The 18755-nt window shown below is 42.1% G+C and overlaps 1 protein-coding gene across 3 annotated transcripts in view; it reads right to left on the bottom strand.

Moving 5' to 3' along the window:
- LOC141761508 (ankyrin repeat- and BTB/POZ domain-containing protein 3-A) overlaps nt 1-18755 on the bottom strand; it is a 181804-nt gene that overhangs the window by 30657 nt on the left and 132392 nt on the right. For all 3 annotated transcript variants that reach the window (XM_074624855.1, XM_074624853.1, XM_074624854.1), the window contains exon 3: nt 401-614. In XM_074624855.1, the coding sequence (XP_074480956.1) occupies nt 401-614 (214 nt within the window). The remainder of the gene's footprint in view (nt 1-400; nt 615-18755) is intronic.

Here is an 18755-nt window from a genome sequence, read left to right as displayed (position 1 = left end):
CCTGGAGGCCACCGTAGTTCTCCGTCACGCTTGTGAAACCACGTAACGATCTGCAACCACACCACTAGATGCCTACACACTGTACCTTTAAGCATGTTTGAAGGGAATGAAATAGTCCGTACGGTCCACACAGATGTCCTGTTTTTTTTGCTAACAATTCAAATATGCCACCAATGATGCTATCCATGCAAACATGATTTCTCCTCCAGTAACAGTACGAGTGACAAAAACTTTACCGCAGGTCAACTGAGACCACCTCATTTAGGTGGACTTGTATACGGCTTCTCGGTCCACAGAAAGAGAGTTCATATTATCACATTTTTAGGCAAACTGTTCCTGGATTTGGACTAAACTAAAAGTGTAAAAGCAGCATCACTTCCAGGGTTCCTGTTTGACTCACCTCTCAGTCTGTAAGGTGACTTTGGAGGGCTCAACGTTGGGGTTCTCCCATTCCATCTGTGGGCAGTGCATGAAGTAACACAGGGTGTAGAGGGCCTCGGGCTCCCAGTGCACTGTGGTGTTGGTGGTGGACTTCTGGTGGACTGGAGTCCCGTTGCTGGGGTTCTTGATGTGCAGCGGCTGGAGGAGGTGCATGGCCCGGGACACCAGATCACCTGGAGGATAAGTTTATATATGAGAATGGATTCTTCCAACATAATGTGATAAAGACACAGGGGAAATAAAAATGACAGAAATAGATAAGAATAATAACACTGTAGTACACTGAGGAAAGATCTAGTCATTATAACAAAGTCCTACGCATTACTCTCAGAGCACAATTCATTTTCTTCTGCACTCCTTTGTCATGTGAGTACTCACACTTTTTCGTTTGCACAACCTCTGATTCACCGTACATTTAGTCATACACATATGCCCACACAATCCTGGCTGAGTGGGAAACTGCTGCCTTGAAATTAAATCTTACGCATATCGTGCCTCTCTCAGTAAATCTCTGTCCTCATTTCATCTTCAGCTCTCATTCTTCTCCCAGTTTTCCTACGTGATCATCGAGAGCGTCATGAGGAAACTATAATATCTGTATCAGTGTGCAAAATGTCAAATTAATCTGGAAAGCATTTTTAAACCTTGTGAATTTCCCCTCACTAGAAATGTGGTTGTAGGCTGGAATCGGACCGACAGATGCATTAAGGATCATCCGATTTCTTAGAACAGGGGTGTTATTTTTGTAGCTTTTACTATTGTTTCTATCACGTGTGACCAAACGTGAGAAGTCAGGAGATCACACATGTCACGTGTGCTCTTATTTTGACAGAGTGAGGTATTTGTCGTTCCAACTTCATTTTGAGTTTGACACGGAAACTGCTGCAGCGTTTGATAGGTGCAATAAAGTTCAAATTTTTCACACTGATCAATGTTGATTTAAGGAATAGCTCAACATCTTGTGAAATACGCTTATTCCCTTTCTGACAGAGAGTTAGATGAGAAGCCACAATACCACTCTCATATCTGTCAGTTAGATATGCAGCTACATCCAGCAGCCGATTAACCAAACATCGGCAGCTATCCATCCATCCATCCATCTTCAACCGCTTATCCGGGATCGGGTCGCGGGGGCAACAGCTCCAGCAGGGGACCCCAAACTTCCCTTTCCCGGGCCACATTAACCAGCTCTGACTGGGGGATCCCGAGGCGTTCCCAGGCCAGAGTAGAGATATAATCTCTCCACCTAGTCCTGGGTCTTCCCCGTGGTCTCCTCCCAGCTGGTCGTGCCTGGAACACCTCCCAAGGGAGGCGCCCAGGAGGCATCCGTGCTAGATGCCCGAACCACCTCAACTGGCTCCTTTCGACGCAAAGGAGCAAGGACTCTACTCCGAGTCCCTCACGGATGACTGAGCTTCTTACCCTATCTCTAAGGGAGACGCCAGCCACCCTCCTGAGGAAACCCATTTCGGCCGCTTGCACCCGCGACCTCGTTCTTTCGGTCATGACCCAACCCTCATGACCATAGGTGAGAGTAGGAACGAAGATTGACCGGTAGATCGAGAGCTTTGCCTTCCGGCTCAGCTCTCTTTTCGTCACAACGGTGCGGTAAAGCGAATGCAATACCGCCCCTGCTGCTCCGATTCTCCGACCAATCTCACGTTCCATCGTCCCCTCACTCGCGAACAAGACCCCGAGATACTTAAACTCCTTCACTTGGGGTAAGGACTCATTCCCTACCCGGAGTAGGCAATCCATCGGTTTCCTGCTGAGAACCATGGCCTCAGATTTAGAGGTGCTGATTCTCATCCCGACTGCGTCACACTCGGCTGCGAACCGATCCAGTGAGTGCTGGAGGTCGCAGACCGATGATGCCAACAGGACCACATCATCTGCAAAAAGCAGCGATGAGATCCTCAGCACACCGATCTGCAAACCCTCCTCCACCCGACTACGCCTCGATATCCTGTCCATGAATATCACGAACAGGATTGGTGACAGAGCGCAGCCCTGGCGGAGGCCAACCCCCACCGGAAACGAGTCCGACTTACTGCCGAGGATCCGAACACAGCTCTCGCTTTGGGCGTACAGGGATTGGATGGCCCTGAGAAGTGCCCCCCTCACCCCATACTCCCGCAGCACCCCCCACAGTATCTCCCGGGGGACCCGGTCATATGCCTTCTCCAAGTCCACAAAACACATGTAGACTGGATGGGCATACTCCCATACTCGGCAGCTAGCCCTGTAAAAAGGCTAATTGTCTTTTTCTTTACGGCGAACAGGACATAATGTGAGCTTTAGAGGTGCTGGTGGGCAGATTGTGTTACCTTAGCTAACCTTCTCCTGGCTCCAGCTTAATATCTAGTGGTGTAGTGGTTGCTGATGAGGTGGATGTACTGCTAGGTAGATGGGTAGGTTACAGAGGAGGAAGTGGGTTTACTCTCATATATATTCCAATGGCTTTTTGGTTGATAGGGGTGTATACTGTTAACCACCACAAAAAGAGGTGGGTATACCCCATATACCTATTTATACCCTCCACTACACCACTATAAATACCTGAAGGACAGCAGCGTTCAACATTAATGATGTTTTTTTTACTTGCCCAACCACAAATCTACTTGACCAAGGTCAATTTTGACTTGCCCCTATACAAATAATTTTATTTATTAGTGGTTATTACTTCCATCATCAGCACTGGTCTTTTTTTTTTACCATTTTACTTGCCCCGGGCAAACGGGCAATCCCTATTGAGCCCTGGTCAGATATGAGAGTGGTATCAACCTAATCTAACAATTGGAGATGTGGGCAATGATTCAGAGGTCTGGAACCAGGCTACCATGTTCCCAGATGTTATCAAAACCGATAAGAATGATGACCAAAAATATGAGTCATAATAATGTCCGAATGATCCTTTAGTCACATTGTAGGGACAAAAATATTTTCACACAGACTTAGATTTTGATTAAGGGTTGCGGAAAGGTCGGGATGAGGCAGAAAATGAATGCAATGTCGTCTTAGGAGACAAAAGCAAGTCAAACAATTGAGGACATTGTGTAATATTTCCCCAACATCCTGAGGACTCACACGAAAAAACTCATAACCGAACACTTTTCTGTAAAAACTATATCCACCACGGAGATTAAGTAAACCTTTATTCGAGGCAGCATAGAGAACATTTCCTGGCGCGTTACTTGAATAATGTGGTTCATTGCTTTCAGTATGAACCTGTCGGTACGCAGCAGGAGCAGAGAACGAATGAAGGTCTGAAGAAATTTTACATTTCTAATAGTTTTGGACACCAGAGGAGGTACAGTATGCATTTCAAAGTCTGAGAGTCCAAAGAGGCTGATACTGACATTTAGAGAACCATAATTCTCTGATCTGGGGTTTTATCGATGAGGTCATTAGTGATGCATTCAAGAGTATTGCTCTGAGAGGGAAAATACTGCAGCGTGAGGCTGCAGGGTCGGTTTCTCAGAAATATTAATGCACCCATTGATCTAATTATGTTACTTGGTTTATCGGATCGCTGGAGGTTTGAAGCTTACAGGAAAAGTTCAGACAGAAAACACCATGAATGTGGTGAGTTCATGCATTCTGTTACTGCAGAGTAATATGTGAATAAAACAATATGTGTGAACGTCTGAAGCTCTGAGCTGCAGTGCAACAGTAAACACAAACTCTCTCTCTCTGATCTTGTGTGATTGTTTGTTCCAAAAATACCCAGTCAGTGTGAGGAAAGTTGGCCTGTCTTGAAACCTCATTGCTTCGACAGAATGACACGGTGAGTGTGCGCTCCGAGGTTCTCCATCTGTCAGACTAAAGGCCCCTGACAGAGTTCACAGGCAGTCAGACGTAAACAGAGCACGACGCTCGCAGCATAGTTTGCTCTGCGGCTCCAGGGAGCCTCATATCTAGAAAGAATTAAATACATCAATAAATCATAGAAAACAAGGGAAATCATGACCCATTTCTACAGTGTGATGGTGTTGAAGTGATTAAAGATGTGTGGTGAGATAAGACTCCCATCTCCAGGTACTACACACTAAACAAACATGATTAAGTATGGTCGGTCACGTAGATCAATTAGTCAGATGGAGCGGGGGCAGCTCCTGAGGGTGGTCAGTGCAGACTAAAGGAATCATGACCTGCTCTCAGGCTGAGGAGGATGTGACCTACAAGAACGCATCCCTTAAAGAGGACCTATTATGCTCATTTTCAGGTGTATACTTGTATTTTGGGTTTCTACTAGAACATGTTTACATGCTTTAATGCTCAAAAAAAAAACTTTACTTTTCTCATACGGCTGTGCTGTAGCACCTCTTTCACCCTCTGTCTGAAACACTCTGATTGAGCTCCCGCTCCCCCACCCAAAAAAAGCCCAGTCTGCTCTGATTGGTCAGCTGGCCCTCTCTGTTGTGATTGGTCAACCAAACCAAACTCTCTGGACTCATCTTCAGCTCTGCTCTAACTAGCTATGTTTGATGGCGTGCCAAACTAGCCATTATGCAAATGTGTTACTTGGTGACATCACTGTGTTACGGAAGAAAAGGCGGGACTTGAATCAAGGCGTTACAGGCAGTTCAGGAGCAGTAACTCCCTTTGGCCTGGACTCTGTAACTTTGCAGACCTTCTACACACACAAAAAACTATATATCACACTAAAGGAAAGGGGAAAAGCACAGAACCCCTTTAACCTTAAAGGAATAGTGTGCAACATTTTGGGGGATCTATTAGCAGCAATCGAATATAATATTCATAACTATGTTTTCATTAGTGTATAATCACCTGAAACTAAGAATCATTGTTTTGGTTACCTTAGAATGAGCCGTTTATATCAACATAGGGAGCAGGTCCTCTTCACAGAGTCTGCCATGTTTCTACAGTAGCCCAGAACGGACAAACCAAACAATGGCTCTAGATAGAGCCATTCACATTTTTGCGTTGGCCACCATAGTTCTCCAACACGCTTGGCACACGGGAGAAGTTTCAGTTGGTTGCAATCCGCAACGTCCCCGTAAGATGCTGCATAATCCTACAAACTGCTCCTTTAACTTTGATTGTTGCTTATTTAGTTGTGAATATTTAATCTTATAGAGAAATTAAGGTTTTAGGGGCTTTACATGACAAAAACTGATTAAGAATTTCTTATCATTTAGTCAGCAATAGTCCTTAACCTTAATCTTAACCAAAGGATTCCAAATCCAAACAACATATTTGAATAGCTGAACTGCCGACGAGACAAAAGAGGCAACTGAAGGTGTCATCTTGGGCTCTGGGAACATGTCATGGGCATTTTCACTATTTTAAATCAATACATTAATCATTAACTGCAACAATCTTCACTTGCAGCTCTCTCCTCAACGGTGCAGCTTGCAGTCTCTGTTTGCTATGCTTGTTCGGTGCTCAGTAGTTGAAACATCAATCCAACCTTTCCACTCCAGGTACTCAGTGAGTCCCCACGCTACTCAGTGTGAGTTTACGCAGTGTGCTACTGGCCTGAATATTAAGAGGCACCGAGACATTAATAAAGATTAAGGAGACAAAGCAGGGAGGACTGAAATATGCATTTACGGTACAAACCTCCTGCTCAGTGGGAAAAAAATATAAACTAACCATGAAAAACAGACAACAGAGAACCAGTAACTCTGAGAGTTGACAACGCTCCCCTGGGGTTCGCAGAGCTTGCTGAGCAAAAACAGAATAACCACGTCCATAAATAACAGACATCTAGTTTTCTACCACAACAAACACAACAGTCGCCACCATGCAAACGGTTAACCCGCCGCCGTCCCTCTGAGCTAAAAGCCGGCGCCGGGGCTGATAATCCCGCTCTCTTTGCCGTCATTAATTGTTCTTGTGACTTTGGTTTTGTCAGCAGGACAACATTTGCTCCCGTCTCCTTTGCTGTAATTATCTAAGCGACACTCCTATGGGGTTCATGCTTCATCTCATTTGAATTAATCATAGAGGACAGCTTAGTGTCTTCCTTTTCTCCCAGCCAAGTCCTTCCCTCTTGGAAGGACTCATTAAAGAAGAGCACAACTTTGTTCCCTGTTCCCTGAGAAAAAAAAAAATGATGGTGAAACAGCAAAAAGTCCCTACTATAATGAAATGTCAACACGGTAAATTCTGTCATACAGCAGCTACAAACCCTGTAATTACCTCGTCTTTCTCCACTACATTACAACCAATGCTAGAACTCATGTACGTTCAGGGCTGAATGAATTCATGGGGCTAAACATTTTTACGTAACGAGATAAAAGGAACTCTTTTTCACCGCTGACTCCACAAAAACAGAACTTTAAGAGTGTCAGTGAGGCTGTACTGAGGCACAGCAGTGCTTTGAGCTAAACTCTAATAAGAGCTAACACGCTCAAAGGGACAACGTTGCTGATGTTTAGTAGGTATAATTATCACCATGTTCACCCTCTTAAGGCCCAGACACACCAAAGCGACATCAAAGAACTAGCAGCGATGAAGCGCCGCCTCACGTCGCCTTTGTCTCGGCCAACAAGTTGCACTCGAACACACCGCAAAGACTACAGCTGACGGCCAGTTAGCACAACGTTCTGCTCCTGCGTGAGAGGAGATAACTCTCCACACCAGCAGGCAGTGGTAGTCTGTAGTAGTCATTCAAAAAGGGAAACCGGAAATCCAAGGAGGGCGGATATACAAGCCGTTGTTATGATACGTACATGAAACAAAGCGGCAACCATTTTCACTCCACTCTCACTCACCACTTAGCTTCATTCCAGACGACCATGTCACTGCGAAAATATCTGTGTATTGGAATGATCAGATGAGATTAAGATGAAGAATGAGAAGAGCCTTTTGTGTGTGTCCTCTTGCTTTCCTCACTTCCGTTTTATCTTCTCGTGCACTGATTTGTTTAAGCTCAACAGCCAATCAGAGTGATTTCTCTCACCGACCGGCTCCGCCGCCGATTCAACATGTTGAATCTGCAACACGGACAGACTGGAGCCCGACGGTGCGGAACACAACGCAAAAACTAGGCCGACAGACGCTCACCGACGGCCTCAAACTGTCCTCTGGGGATCATGAGTGTCTGCACAAAATTTCATGGCAATCCAAACGAATGTTGTCGAGATATTTCAGCATCAAACTATAAAGCGTAGCTGCTTCACCTTAATTCTACATGTTAGCGCCTCAACTGAAGCTTTTTGACGTCAATTCAATGTTTGTTTTCTCTTTTTCAGTGCCAGAATATGGGTCTAAGATTGCTTTTACAACATACTTCACTTCACAATATGTACTTTGTGATGTATCAATGTACTCCACTACAACAGGTACAATAAAGCACAGTGTAATGATGTTCTCATAACGAGAATAGGGAACGTGGTTTCAGTTCTTGTACTTATTGAACAGTGTGTTTACTTTGACAGAGAGTAAGTGAACTGTGATAAGATATTTTTGCAATATACAAGCATAAAATCCCCAAAAGGGTATTTTTAAAAAAACTAATTGAGTCCAATATTATGCTTTGTAAAGTCATTAAAAAAGTAATTTTGCTACATAAGGCACACAGTAAACTCCACAATAGAGTAGTGATTCTATAAGTTTTTATTTTCTCATCTTATATTTTAAATGTAGTCGTCACTTATCTGTACATTTCATATTTGGTGCTGCTTTTTAATTCTTTGTGTTGTGTATTTTTGCAAAGAGTTGGTGGTTTCTGCCAACTTTTTTCCTCATCAGTGTGGTGCTGAGTTTGGGAGGAAGCAGTGGAAACTATTAATGTGAGTTCACATAGTATTCGGGTGCAAATTCAGAAGACTGGTCTCCTGCAGCTAACTCAGCATGGAGGCCGTTCTGGGAGGAGAACGCCTGAATCCATCAAAAGAGCAAAATGTTTAATGGTAATGAGACGGATGAGATGCTCGGCAGCGTTTGGTATCATTTTATCTTTCTGCTGGCTCAATGCACACTACTTGGAAACTTAAACATTGCATCATATTTCTGTTTTATCTTAACATAATCTTTTGAATTTCATCATTAACTTTCAGTTAAACACACAAATACACTTCTTGAGTTGATTCAGCAGGCGATGCATATGCATGGAATTAATATGGAAAATAGGCCTGTATACTCTGGAGCACCTCCAGTTACTCAAAGCGAATAGAGATTCATGATGATCAACAAGTCCAGTCAGAGCTCGGAGGAAATGCCACGTTCAAAACAAACACTCACAAAATTATATACATGAATAATTATTTCTGTAGCCTTAATTATGAAAGTGCAATTGACTAACTCTTGACTTAATTAACTCTAATGGCAGACACTTGGCCTATTTTGGATGTTTAATGTTGTAATAAAACAAAAAGTTAAGTTAATGGCATAAACAGCAAACAGGAAAAAAAATCTAAATAAAACAATTATAGTATTTTTTCTTTTACGCTAAATACAGCGACCTGCTGTGCCTGAAAAAGAGCTTTGAGAGTGAACCAAAACAATGAAAGCTGAAGTAGAGCTGAGGAGAACTCCTGAGTCAGGTGGTAATTCTCAAGCAGTACATTTCAGATTACACATAGTAATTTGATCCATTGTTATTATAAAATGAATGATTATAGCCGCTTGACATTAATACGTATGTAACCCCACTTTGAGCCTGCAATGTTTCTTTTTAGACAAAAATAGTTATCAATATCCTAGCAAGATAACCGACTTTAGGCCATTAGGGTGTTAATTAAGCATATTGTGAAAAGCTTTTATGAAAATAAAAATTTAATTAACGTGGAGGCGGGACCGTAGGGATATAAGTAAGTGTTGGGAATCTGGTGTGTGAATTAATTGTATTCATTTATTTCTTTATATTTCTTTATATCGCTTTATTATTATTGATACTATTTATTTTATTGGTGTGTGTGAATGAATTTTATTCATTCATTTATTTTTATTTATTTATGATAATAATGATGATGATGATTATTATTATTATTATTATTATTAATAACACTATTTATTTTATTATTATTATTTTTTATTGGTGTGTAAACTAATTTTATGTATTAATTTATTTATATGTATTTATTTTTTATTATTATTATTATTAATATTATTATTATTATTATTAATACTGTTTATTTATCATATTTTTTTCATTTCTTATTTAAAAATGTATTTATAGTTATTTATTTAATTTATTAATTTATTATTACCATTTTCTGTCCTTCTCTGTTTTTGAATCCAATACATATTATCCAATCCAATACATATTACTTTAGTTGTTATAATTTAGGCTGTTGTAGTAATTTTTCTTAAGAAAACAATAAAAAGCATGATTAAAAAAATAATAATAATTCTGACACGTATAATTACATGTATAAACTAATTGAACAGACGTGATTGTGAAGTATTTTACAGCATATTGCTCCTAACTAAAATAACAGTCAGAAAACAAGCGTGTAATTCAAGCAGACAAAGTGAGGCGAGCCGACGTCTTATCACCTGTGACCTGAGATTATCACGGCGAGACAACTGTTGTGTTCCCTAATGGGCGACTGAGATGGAAGATTCCTCCGCCGTCCTCTGACACACTGTCATGGCCTCCAGCTCCCCGGGGGCCGAACCGAAGACATTTAATCATCACTTGGTAATACGACCGAGTCACAGCTCTGCCTTCGGGGCACATTAGCAATTCCATGGCAACGATTAATCACAGTCAATTACAGGACATGTCATCGTCAACGCAGAACCAGCAGATACTTTTACCAGTGCTGCTCAAGTGGGAATTAATCACCAGTAGACATATTTAATACGGGACATGTGACGGGAGGTCACTGAGGACAGAGAGGTGTTTGAACAGACAGATATGTATATCACTGCATATGTGCGTGTTTTATAATCTAAAGTCACACTTTTATAGTAACCTGGCCAAGATACAACCAAAGGCTGAGTGACCATCTGGAGATCTGGGAGCCGGCGATGAGCCAAACAGGAATGAAACTAAACGGTAAAAATACATCTGAATGTGTTTTTTCTTCAAGTCCTTTCTACCGACAAACAGGCTCCATAGAAAGAAGAGAGGGAGGGCTGGTCACGAGCGAGCCTTCTTCTATTTTATCTTTTCATACACTGAACTCATAGTCTGAATAAATCCCAGCGACATGTAAAAGCATCAGGGCACTATCTGCAAAGGTGGAGAAAAAACAAGCTAAGAGAGAAGAAATAAAGTGCCATTCATTCTGAAGCAGCAGACGTCAGCGCAGCGCTAGTGATGTTCCAGCTATTGTGCAAACTTCAAACGCTGCTGGAAATACCATACCATAATCATAGTGTGCTCACATGGAAGACCAAACAACACAGTAAATATAGACATCGCAAAGATGAGCTCAAATAAAGGAACTTTTTTTCAAATTAGAGAATTCGATGGCACATCGTGGGGCAGGGAAATGCTTTAAATCCTGTTAATATTAAATCTCTGCAGAGCTTTTTATCTTTTTGAAGTACATTTATTTGAATCAGTCTCACAGCTCTCCTCAACCCTGTTTCCAGCTGCAGCAACAGGTATCTAAATGTGCTTTCCTAGCTGGAAAAGAAAGAAAAGCAGAACCTTTTTGGTCGTTTTGGTCGCCAAAAAACGTCTTATTCAGCGTTCGGTTGTATTTAGCTCCACCCTCTTGTGTCACTTCTGGTTGGCGATGGCCAAAAACCAGGATGATGATGGCCAAAATAACGAACTTGAAGCTTCAAAACTGTAGCCTATAAACCAATGGGTGATGTCACGGTGACTACATCCACTTCTTATAAACAGTCTATGAAGTCAGCAGTAACGTATGTCAGTCTCAAGTCGCCAAGGGCCACTGCCCAAGCGTCAGTAGCCCAAGCGAGACCAGGCTGAGCTGGTAAAGTGGAACATTTAGCAGCTAAAGACCATGATCATTTTCTTGGATGTTGGTGGAGACCAAAACCAAGCTGAAAGTAGAGTGAATATTGGACTTACATTCCTCCGGTGGAAGAAACGTGACCTCAAATAAATGCTAATGTTACTCCGTGTCTGCTGGATGTGTAAATAGACAACTCTTTGCTAGAATAACAACTTTATAAGGTCAATACTACTTTCAAGATTCAAGGACATACTCTAGAGGATGTGCAAAAAGGTGTAGAATGATAATAATAATAGAGAAAAAGATCTTCTCAACTGTGACCACGTCTCTTTATTGTTTCTTTAAAGTTTAGATATCATACAGATACTGCAACTTTATTAATAAACTAATTAAAACTTAGTTAATGTGCAGTTTCTAACCAGCCACTAGACCACATAATAGTGTGTCTCTGGGGGCAGGCGCTTAAAAGGGAACACTTGAAGGCAGCAGCAGCATGATACCATCTGTTTTACCCCGGGATCCTTCAACAGAACAGTGGGGTACAAAATAATTCATTGAAATGTTTCGTATTGAATTACAAATTATCTAAAAAACCTTCATTTCAGATCTCTGTTTTCATTTGAGTATCAGGGTCAAACGTCCAGAGTCGTTCTTTTACCCCCAATCCTCGGAGGATATTTGGACTAAATATGTGGAATGAACGTCCCATGATGCAAGACGCTGCAAATGTTAAGAAATCCCTTTTTAGGAAAGTCATACTTGTCTCTGCCCTGTTTCTGTATTATATCTGATAGTAGTGAAGCTACAGAAACAATCACTATTTCTTCTTTCTGACCATTACGGTGTCCAACAGAGCCCCCCGCTTGCTGCAGCTGTCCACTCCTGGACTGATGACTGTGACCAAAAGCAATGAAACAAACACCAGAAATGCCCAAAGATGTGATGGCTCATTTGTAAAAGATCCCCAGAAAAAAGTCTGTTCATTAACAACTATTGTGAAACTGTGTGAAATAATAGGAGAGCCTTCTTGATAACGACTTCTCTCGGACTAAAGAGGCCTCTGAACCGTAACTTCATTTCGCCTCATCATCTTGTCTTAGTTTTTCCAAATATTTCCAGTCAGTGGAGATGGAGCGGGAGATTACACAAACTGTCTGACTCGTTCTATTGCCATCATCTTTCCTGCGACTCACAGTAGGGGACTTCTAAATGGATGCCTCTTTATTCTGTCTAATGGCTCTTTTAGGGACTTTAATGGTGAATATCTGCAGAGGCACTACTGAGGACTGCTGCAGTGTTCAATAAATAACCTTCCTATGTGTGGCCTTGATTATCCACTGTATCAAATGGGCTTAAATAGTATTCACATTCATATTTCTGCTGAGGGCTTATTTTTGTTCCCTTTTTTTGATATGCTTCACAATTACAGCACCACCGGAAATTACTAGTCCTGCTGTTTACTAAAACGCAGCCACAAATCAAATTAAAAGTACATTTTGGAGAGATAAGTCTGTGTACTTGTGTTCACTGCACAGCAGCAACAGCTCATATACTGTAGAGAAAAGTGTAAGCAATATGAATAAGCATTGATAACAACCACCGTGATGTCACACATTGGCTTGTGGACTGCCGTTTTGAAGCCTTGAGTTTGGCCGTCACCATCTTGGTTTTCTGCAAGTTGTAAAACGAAAACACGGACAACTCCCAGACAGCAACCTGTCAATCACAAGCTAGCCACGCCCTAAAGCATCCCCTGCTTTATGGTCTATTTGACTCTAAATGGGAGCATAATTTACTAAATGAACATCATGCTGTATCGAAGAAGACTTGAAACTAGCGATTGAGACCATAAACTCATGTTTACAATGTTTACTGAGGTAATAAATCAAGTGAGAAGTAGACTCATTTTCTCATAGACTTCTATACAATCAGACTCCTTTTAGTAACCAGAGGAGTCGCCCCCTGCTGGCTATTAGAAAGAATGCAAGTTTAAGGCACTTCAGCATTGGCTTCACTTTTCAGACCCGGAGGTTGCCCACTTATAACAACGAAATACAACTTTACGGTAGAATACACACATATGCGGAAACATATGTTTGACCAATGAAATCCATTGTTCCACGTGATGTCATACCTCCAGGTAGCTTGGTGCCAAAATGGGGGGAACGCCTTATCAATCGGGTTTCTCAATACCCAATATTGGACGAGAAACACAGCAACAACTACCTCAACAACCAAATAAAGGACAATATATGGCTTGAGATCGCCCAGTAGCTCCTGGTATACGATGAAGATGGTAATGTAGCTGATATGCACTTGCTTACGTTTTATGTTGGTCACAGATTGGGGCTAGCAACACACAGCTAGCGTTAGAAAATTTGCGTTCCGATTAGTTTGTGTATTGTGTTGTTAACGTTAACCCGTTAGACATTCTCTGTCTGGATAGGTGTTTGTTGTGTGGAGTGGACACGGCACTATATAAAATAAGGATTTTTTTATTTGGATTTTGTATTTGGTTTGGACGAAAATGAAACATGACAAAGCGGACAATTCTGCATTTTTGCATCGCACTGGTGAGATATCACGAGAATGGGGCAGATGTGAGGTCACAGTGACCTTTGACAACCAAAATTTAATCAGGTCATCAATTCCAAGTGGATGTTTGTTGCCAATTTGAAACAATTCCGCGTTATTGAGATATCGTCATTCAAAAGAATGGACCGGACGTACGTACTGTACGTCCATCACAGACGTACGGATGGACGGAAAACCCGAAAACATAATTCCTAAAATCATACAAAAACTTTACTCAAGAACTAATTCAATGTCCAATAACTCAAAAACCTCCACCTGTCTTTGTCAGTAACATTGTAATAATACTTCAGTATGGTAGTAAGGACTTAAAACATAAAAAGCCACAATCACAGAGGATGGAAGAGCCTTCTTAAAGTAAATGAGTCAGTGATAAAGTGGCTGTGTGTGAAGCCAGAGAAGGATATCCTTCTTAGTGACAGAAGTTCAGTCAAAATACCAACAGCTATTAGGACCGTTTGTTGAGTCCCCTTTCATCAGCACTGCTGCAAACAGCTGCCTTTATTTGCCTCCAAACAGCTGCCCTGTTTTTTCTTTTTTTGTGTCCGGAAACAGTGAGGTGAGAACGAAGAGCAGCCTGTTCAATTCACCGCCTTATTACCCCAAAACTTCCATTAGCCTTCTGGGCTCCCTCCAAAACACTCAATTAGTGAGTGTGCATTATCTCTCAGCAGCACCGCTGTGAAGTCTAATGTCCGCCGTCTTATTGCAGCAGGACTCGAGTGCAAAGCGGATGTTAAACTTCAGCTTGTCACTAAAGTAGTGGAGGAGCTGAGAGAGGCCGGCTCGAGTATCATCGGCTCTCACATGTCAGGCTGATGATGGGTCATAATTATTAATGAAGAACATCTGCCTGTGGGTGTTGTACCTCTCCGGAGAGGTGTCGCACACTTGAACGCTCACACATGCCGGCGCAGCCTCGTTGGAAATGCAATACGTTCAATAGACTTTAATTAGAATCCAACACTTGGGCCGCGCCACAACATAGCAACGGCATGATCGAATGACAACATTGACAGGAGACGTAAATGGGCCGCTGACCTTATACATGACCAGGAAACAAAGTCATCAGAGCTTAATCTCCAATTAATTGGTGGTTATTAACTTCAGGAGTCCTCAGTCAATGTTTGTGTCCACGTGGAACGAACCTCTGAAGAACACGACAAGAACAAGTGTCTTACAGTTTCATTTATGTTGTATAATCAGTCCAGTCACGCCGCCGTGCTGGGGCTGTAAAATGGAGTACTCAGTTTGTTTGGGTGTGATGGGTCATTCTTTAAGTGAGTCTTTGGCTCTTCTTCGCCGTTGCCGGCCAAGTCGCCATGTGATGCATTCTCATGCTGGCAAGTAAACCGCTGAGATCTTTATCCGCCGTCCGTCCTTGTTCTTCCTTTGTGTTTTGGAATTGTACATCAGCTTTTAGAAATGTTGTCGATGGATTATGGAGGACAAAAGGACACTGCTTTTGAAGACGGACCCAAGGTGAATAACAAAATACAACAATGTTGATACGACTCTTTCCAAATAGTCAAGGAGGAAAACAAACTGAGGAGCAAAATTAACAGCTTGACAATAAAGTCGATGCAAGGACGATAGTGGATGGAAACACGAGTTTCCAGAAGGTGCAAATTGAGGTGAAGATGTGAGTTGAAAATGTATAAACTTAAGAAAAAATGTGGCTTATTCCAAGGCTTTATGAATGTGTAGAGACAAGAGGAAAAAGAAAGGACAATAACAGCAACCTAACTGATAATATCAAGGGCTGTCAATCGATTAAAATGTTTAATCGTAATTAATTGCAAATGAATCGCACATTTATCTGTTCAAAATGTACCTTAAAGGGAGATTTGTCAAGTATTTAATACTCTCATCAACATGGGAGTGGGCAAATATGCTGCTTTATGCAAACTTATGTATACATTTATTATTGAAGATCAATTAACAACACAAAACAATGACAAATATTGTCCAGAAACCCTCACAGGTACTGCATTTAGCATAAAAAATAAGCTCAAATCACAACATGGTAAACTGCAAAATAACAGGCAACAACAGCTGTCAGTGTGTCAGTGTGCTGACTTGACAATGACTTGCCCCAAACTGCATGTGATTATCATAAAGTGGGCATGTCTGTAGAGGGGAGACTCGTGTTCTTATCACGTTAACTTTGACAGCCCTAATTATATATTAAAAATATGTATATTATTGTTTTTGTGTGGACCCCAGGAAGACTAGGGACCACTTTGTGGAAGCTAATGGGGATCCAAATAGAGAATAAAGAATAAAAATGGTAAAGCTTTCAGCCACATTCGTCCTACTTTAACCTAGAAGTCATTTGACCTTGAAATCACCAACAGCATGCTTATGAAGACACAAGAAAACAAACTGAGAAAGTGTCTGAGTGATTTAGCCGTCTTCCTGTTGAAAAATACTGGAGTTATTGCTCAAACAGCTCTTTCATCGCTATTCTAATCTTTGCAGCAGTGAGCTGCGATGAGTGAGTGGGATCCAGTGGCAGGCAGCAGGTATCAGGGGACATTAAACCATTATACAATAATGAATCCAGCCTCGCGTAATTACTGCAGCATGCAGCAACGGCCTACAAGATTTTCCAGCATGTGTCTTTTGTGCGAGACGAAGAGGTGTGTGTGTCTGGAGGATTGTGAGGAGGGGTTGTTTGTGTCAGCATGCCCCCGCCGTCATCCTAAAGGTGCTGGGAGACAGATAAGGGAAATGGCCGCACCCTGTTCCAGTGACTGAATGAGCCAGCCGCATCTTTACAGCCAAGTCAACAATTTTATTTTCTACACCATAGTGTCTCTAAGAGGGACAGACAGGAGGAAATGAATGGCTCTGCAGCCCCTCTTAGAGGACAGAGAGAATGGAATGAAGAGTGGGAAGCTTTCCCGGCACATTGAGATACTGTCCTGCCTTGACATGTCCATTACAGAGAGACACTGAAGAGAGACATGAGGCGACATTATCATCACGAGCTGCAGCGGTCAAATGGGTAAAAAGAAACTGAATGTATGACGTTCTTAACAAGCGGCAACCTCCGGTGCTGAGAAATGAAGCCAATGCGGAAGTGACAAAAACTGCAGTTGCTCAAATGCCCACTTGAGGCTCCAAAAGCGAGTCAATCCCCATAGACCCCCATGTTAAAATGACCAACTTTATAGCAGAAATAAACACGTTTATAGCCTGGTATAAAAAACTGTTTTGGTCTCTATAGCTAATATCTCCATTCATGACAACTGTACGGCGGTACATTTTTATATAACTCACCCGTTTAAATTATATTAAGGCTTAAAGTTAGGCATAATTAAGGGCGTGGACACTTTGAGTGACAGGTGGGTGCCGTACCAAGTCACTCCAGCTCCACCGGCGATCCCTTTTGGATAAGCCAGGAGTCACGCAACATTCACTCCAGCAGTTAAGTGTGGCTCGCTGCAATAATTTCAATTTTCTTTAGCCACTGTAGAGACGTGTGGCTTGCTAGATACAGTCAGTGCAATGGCACTATATGTGAATACAGCTCGCCGCCGGGTGACGTTATGAACCCAGACACAATGACGTTTTTCTGAAATATCTGGGACTTCCACAATACATACAAAGCAGCAACAGTGGTTATTTCTTCCATGATTGATGGCGGTAAGTGAGGCGAAAATTTGCTTCGCTCTCAGTGTGAATGCGACATAACATACTGTAGATCAACATGTCACAGGAGTCACAGGATCTGTTTACTGATTGGCTGTGGGTAATCTCTGGCCGCACTTCGCTGCTAAAAGTTAAACTTTTCCCAACTGTTCGCCGCAGAATCAAATGGCCGCAGCCCGTTGACCTCGGGAGCAGCCGCCGCAGCGTTTCATGGACATTGCAAGGCAGCTCACCACAGGCCGCATTTTGCCGTTGCTCTGGTGTGAATTGCTGTGTCGACGGCCGGAGCCACCCACTTTGAGCTTCACAACGGCTCTTCAGAAACCCTCTGGGTGACGCCACAGAGACCACGTCCATATTTTATACAGTCTCTGGTTCTTAATGAGCTTTTAACAACTTAAAAAATAAGTCTGACTGACTCATTTTTCACCTTTTTTCCTGTTCTATCACCCGCACTAAGAAGTGGGTCAGATGTGAGATTAGGAAAGATGATGCATGGTGAAGCAGGAGAAGTATTTTAACTCTAATATGATGAAAAATGAGAATGGCGTTGGACGGACTCAAGATGAAATGTAACACCTCCCAGTGAATCTCTCAGCCGGTGTGTGTGTGTGTGAAGGAAACCCATTATCTCCCATCCACACAGTGAGAGTGGGATAATGGAGCAGAGACGACGGGAAGGTGGTCTGAGTCACGCTGATATTAATGAAATCCTGTTGAAATGTAGGCTGCTATAAAAGAATAGGACGGGTTTTAAATCATAACTTATCATGAGAATAATGTTTGTTTACGGACAGACGTTTGAAGCACGTGGTGACCACCGTAGTTAGACAGGTATTCAGCGAGCAATCACTTCCTGGAAATAACCTCCCATCGCTGTGCAATTTTCTGTACCCTTTCAGAGCAGCGCACAGCTCCTGCAGCTTTGCGGGGGGAGAGAGGGATTCCTCTCTTTGTGAAATCCACTCAGCCCTGAAGAATAAGCACTTTTCCTCTCTCTGCCTATGCACAGTAGAATACACGATGACTCATTCTTCAAGCCGGCTATTGTCAGTCCGCCCAGGAAAATACAGAGCGAGTGATGCCGGGATGTTTAAAGCTCACAGCTCTCAGCCTGAGATAAACATCAACACATCATACTGAAACTCAAAGTGACAATTATGTGTTTAGTTATCCGAATAAAAGGTACAAATTAGACAAACAAAGTTTTAATCC

The sequence above is a fragment of the Sebastes fasciatus genome, chromosome 23 (genome assembly GCF_043250625.1).
Source record: "Sebastes fasciatus isolate fSebFas1 chromosome 23, fSebFas1.pri, whole genome shotgun sequence".
In the NCBI taxonomy this organism is placed as follows: domain Eukaryota; kingdom Metazoa; phylum Chordata; class Actinopteri; order Perciformes; family Sebastidae; genus Sebastes; species Sebastes fasciatus.
The sequence above is the reverse complement of the archived record's forward strand: the minus strand, read 5'-3'. Positions and strand labels throughout refer to the sequence as shown.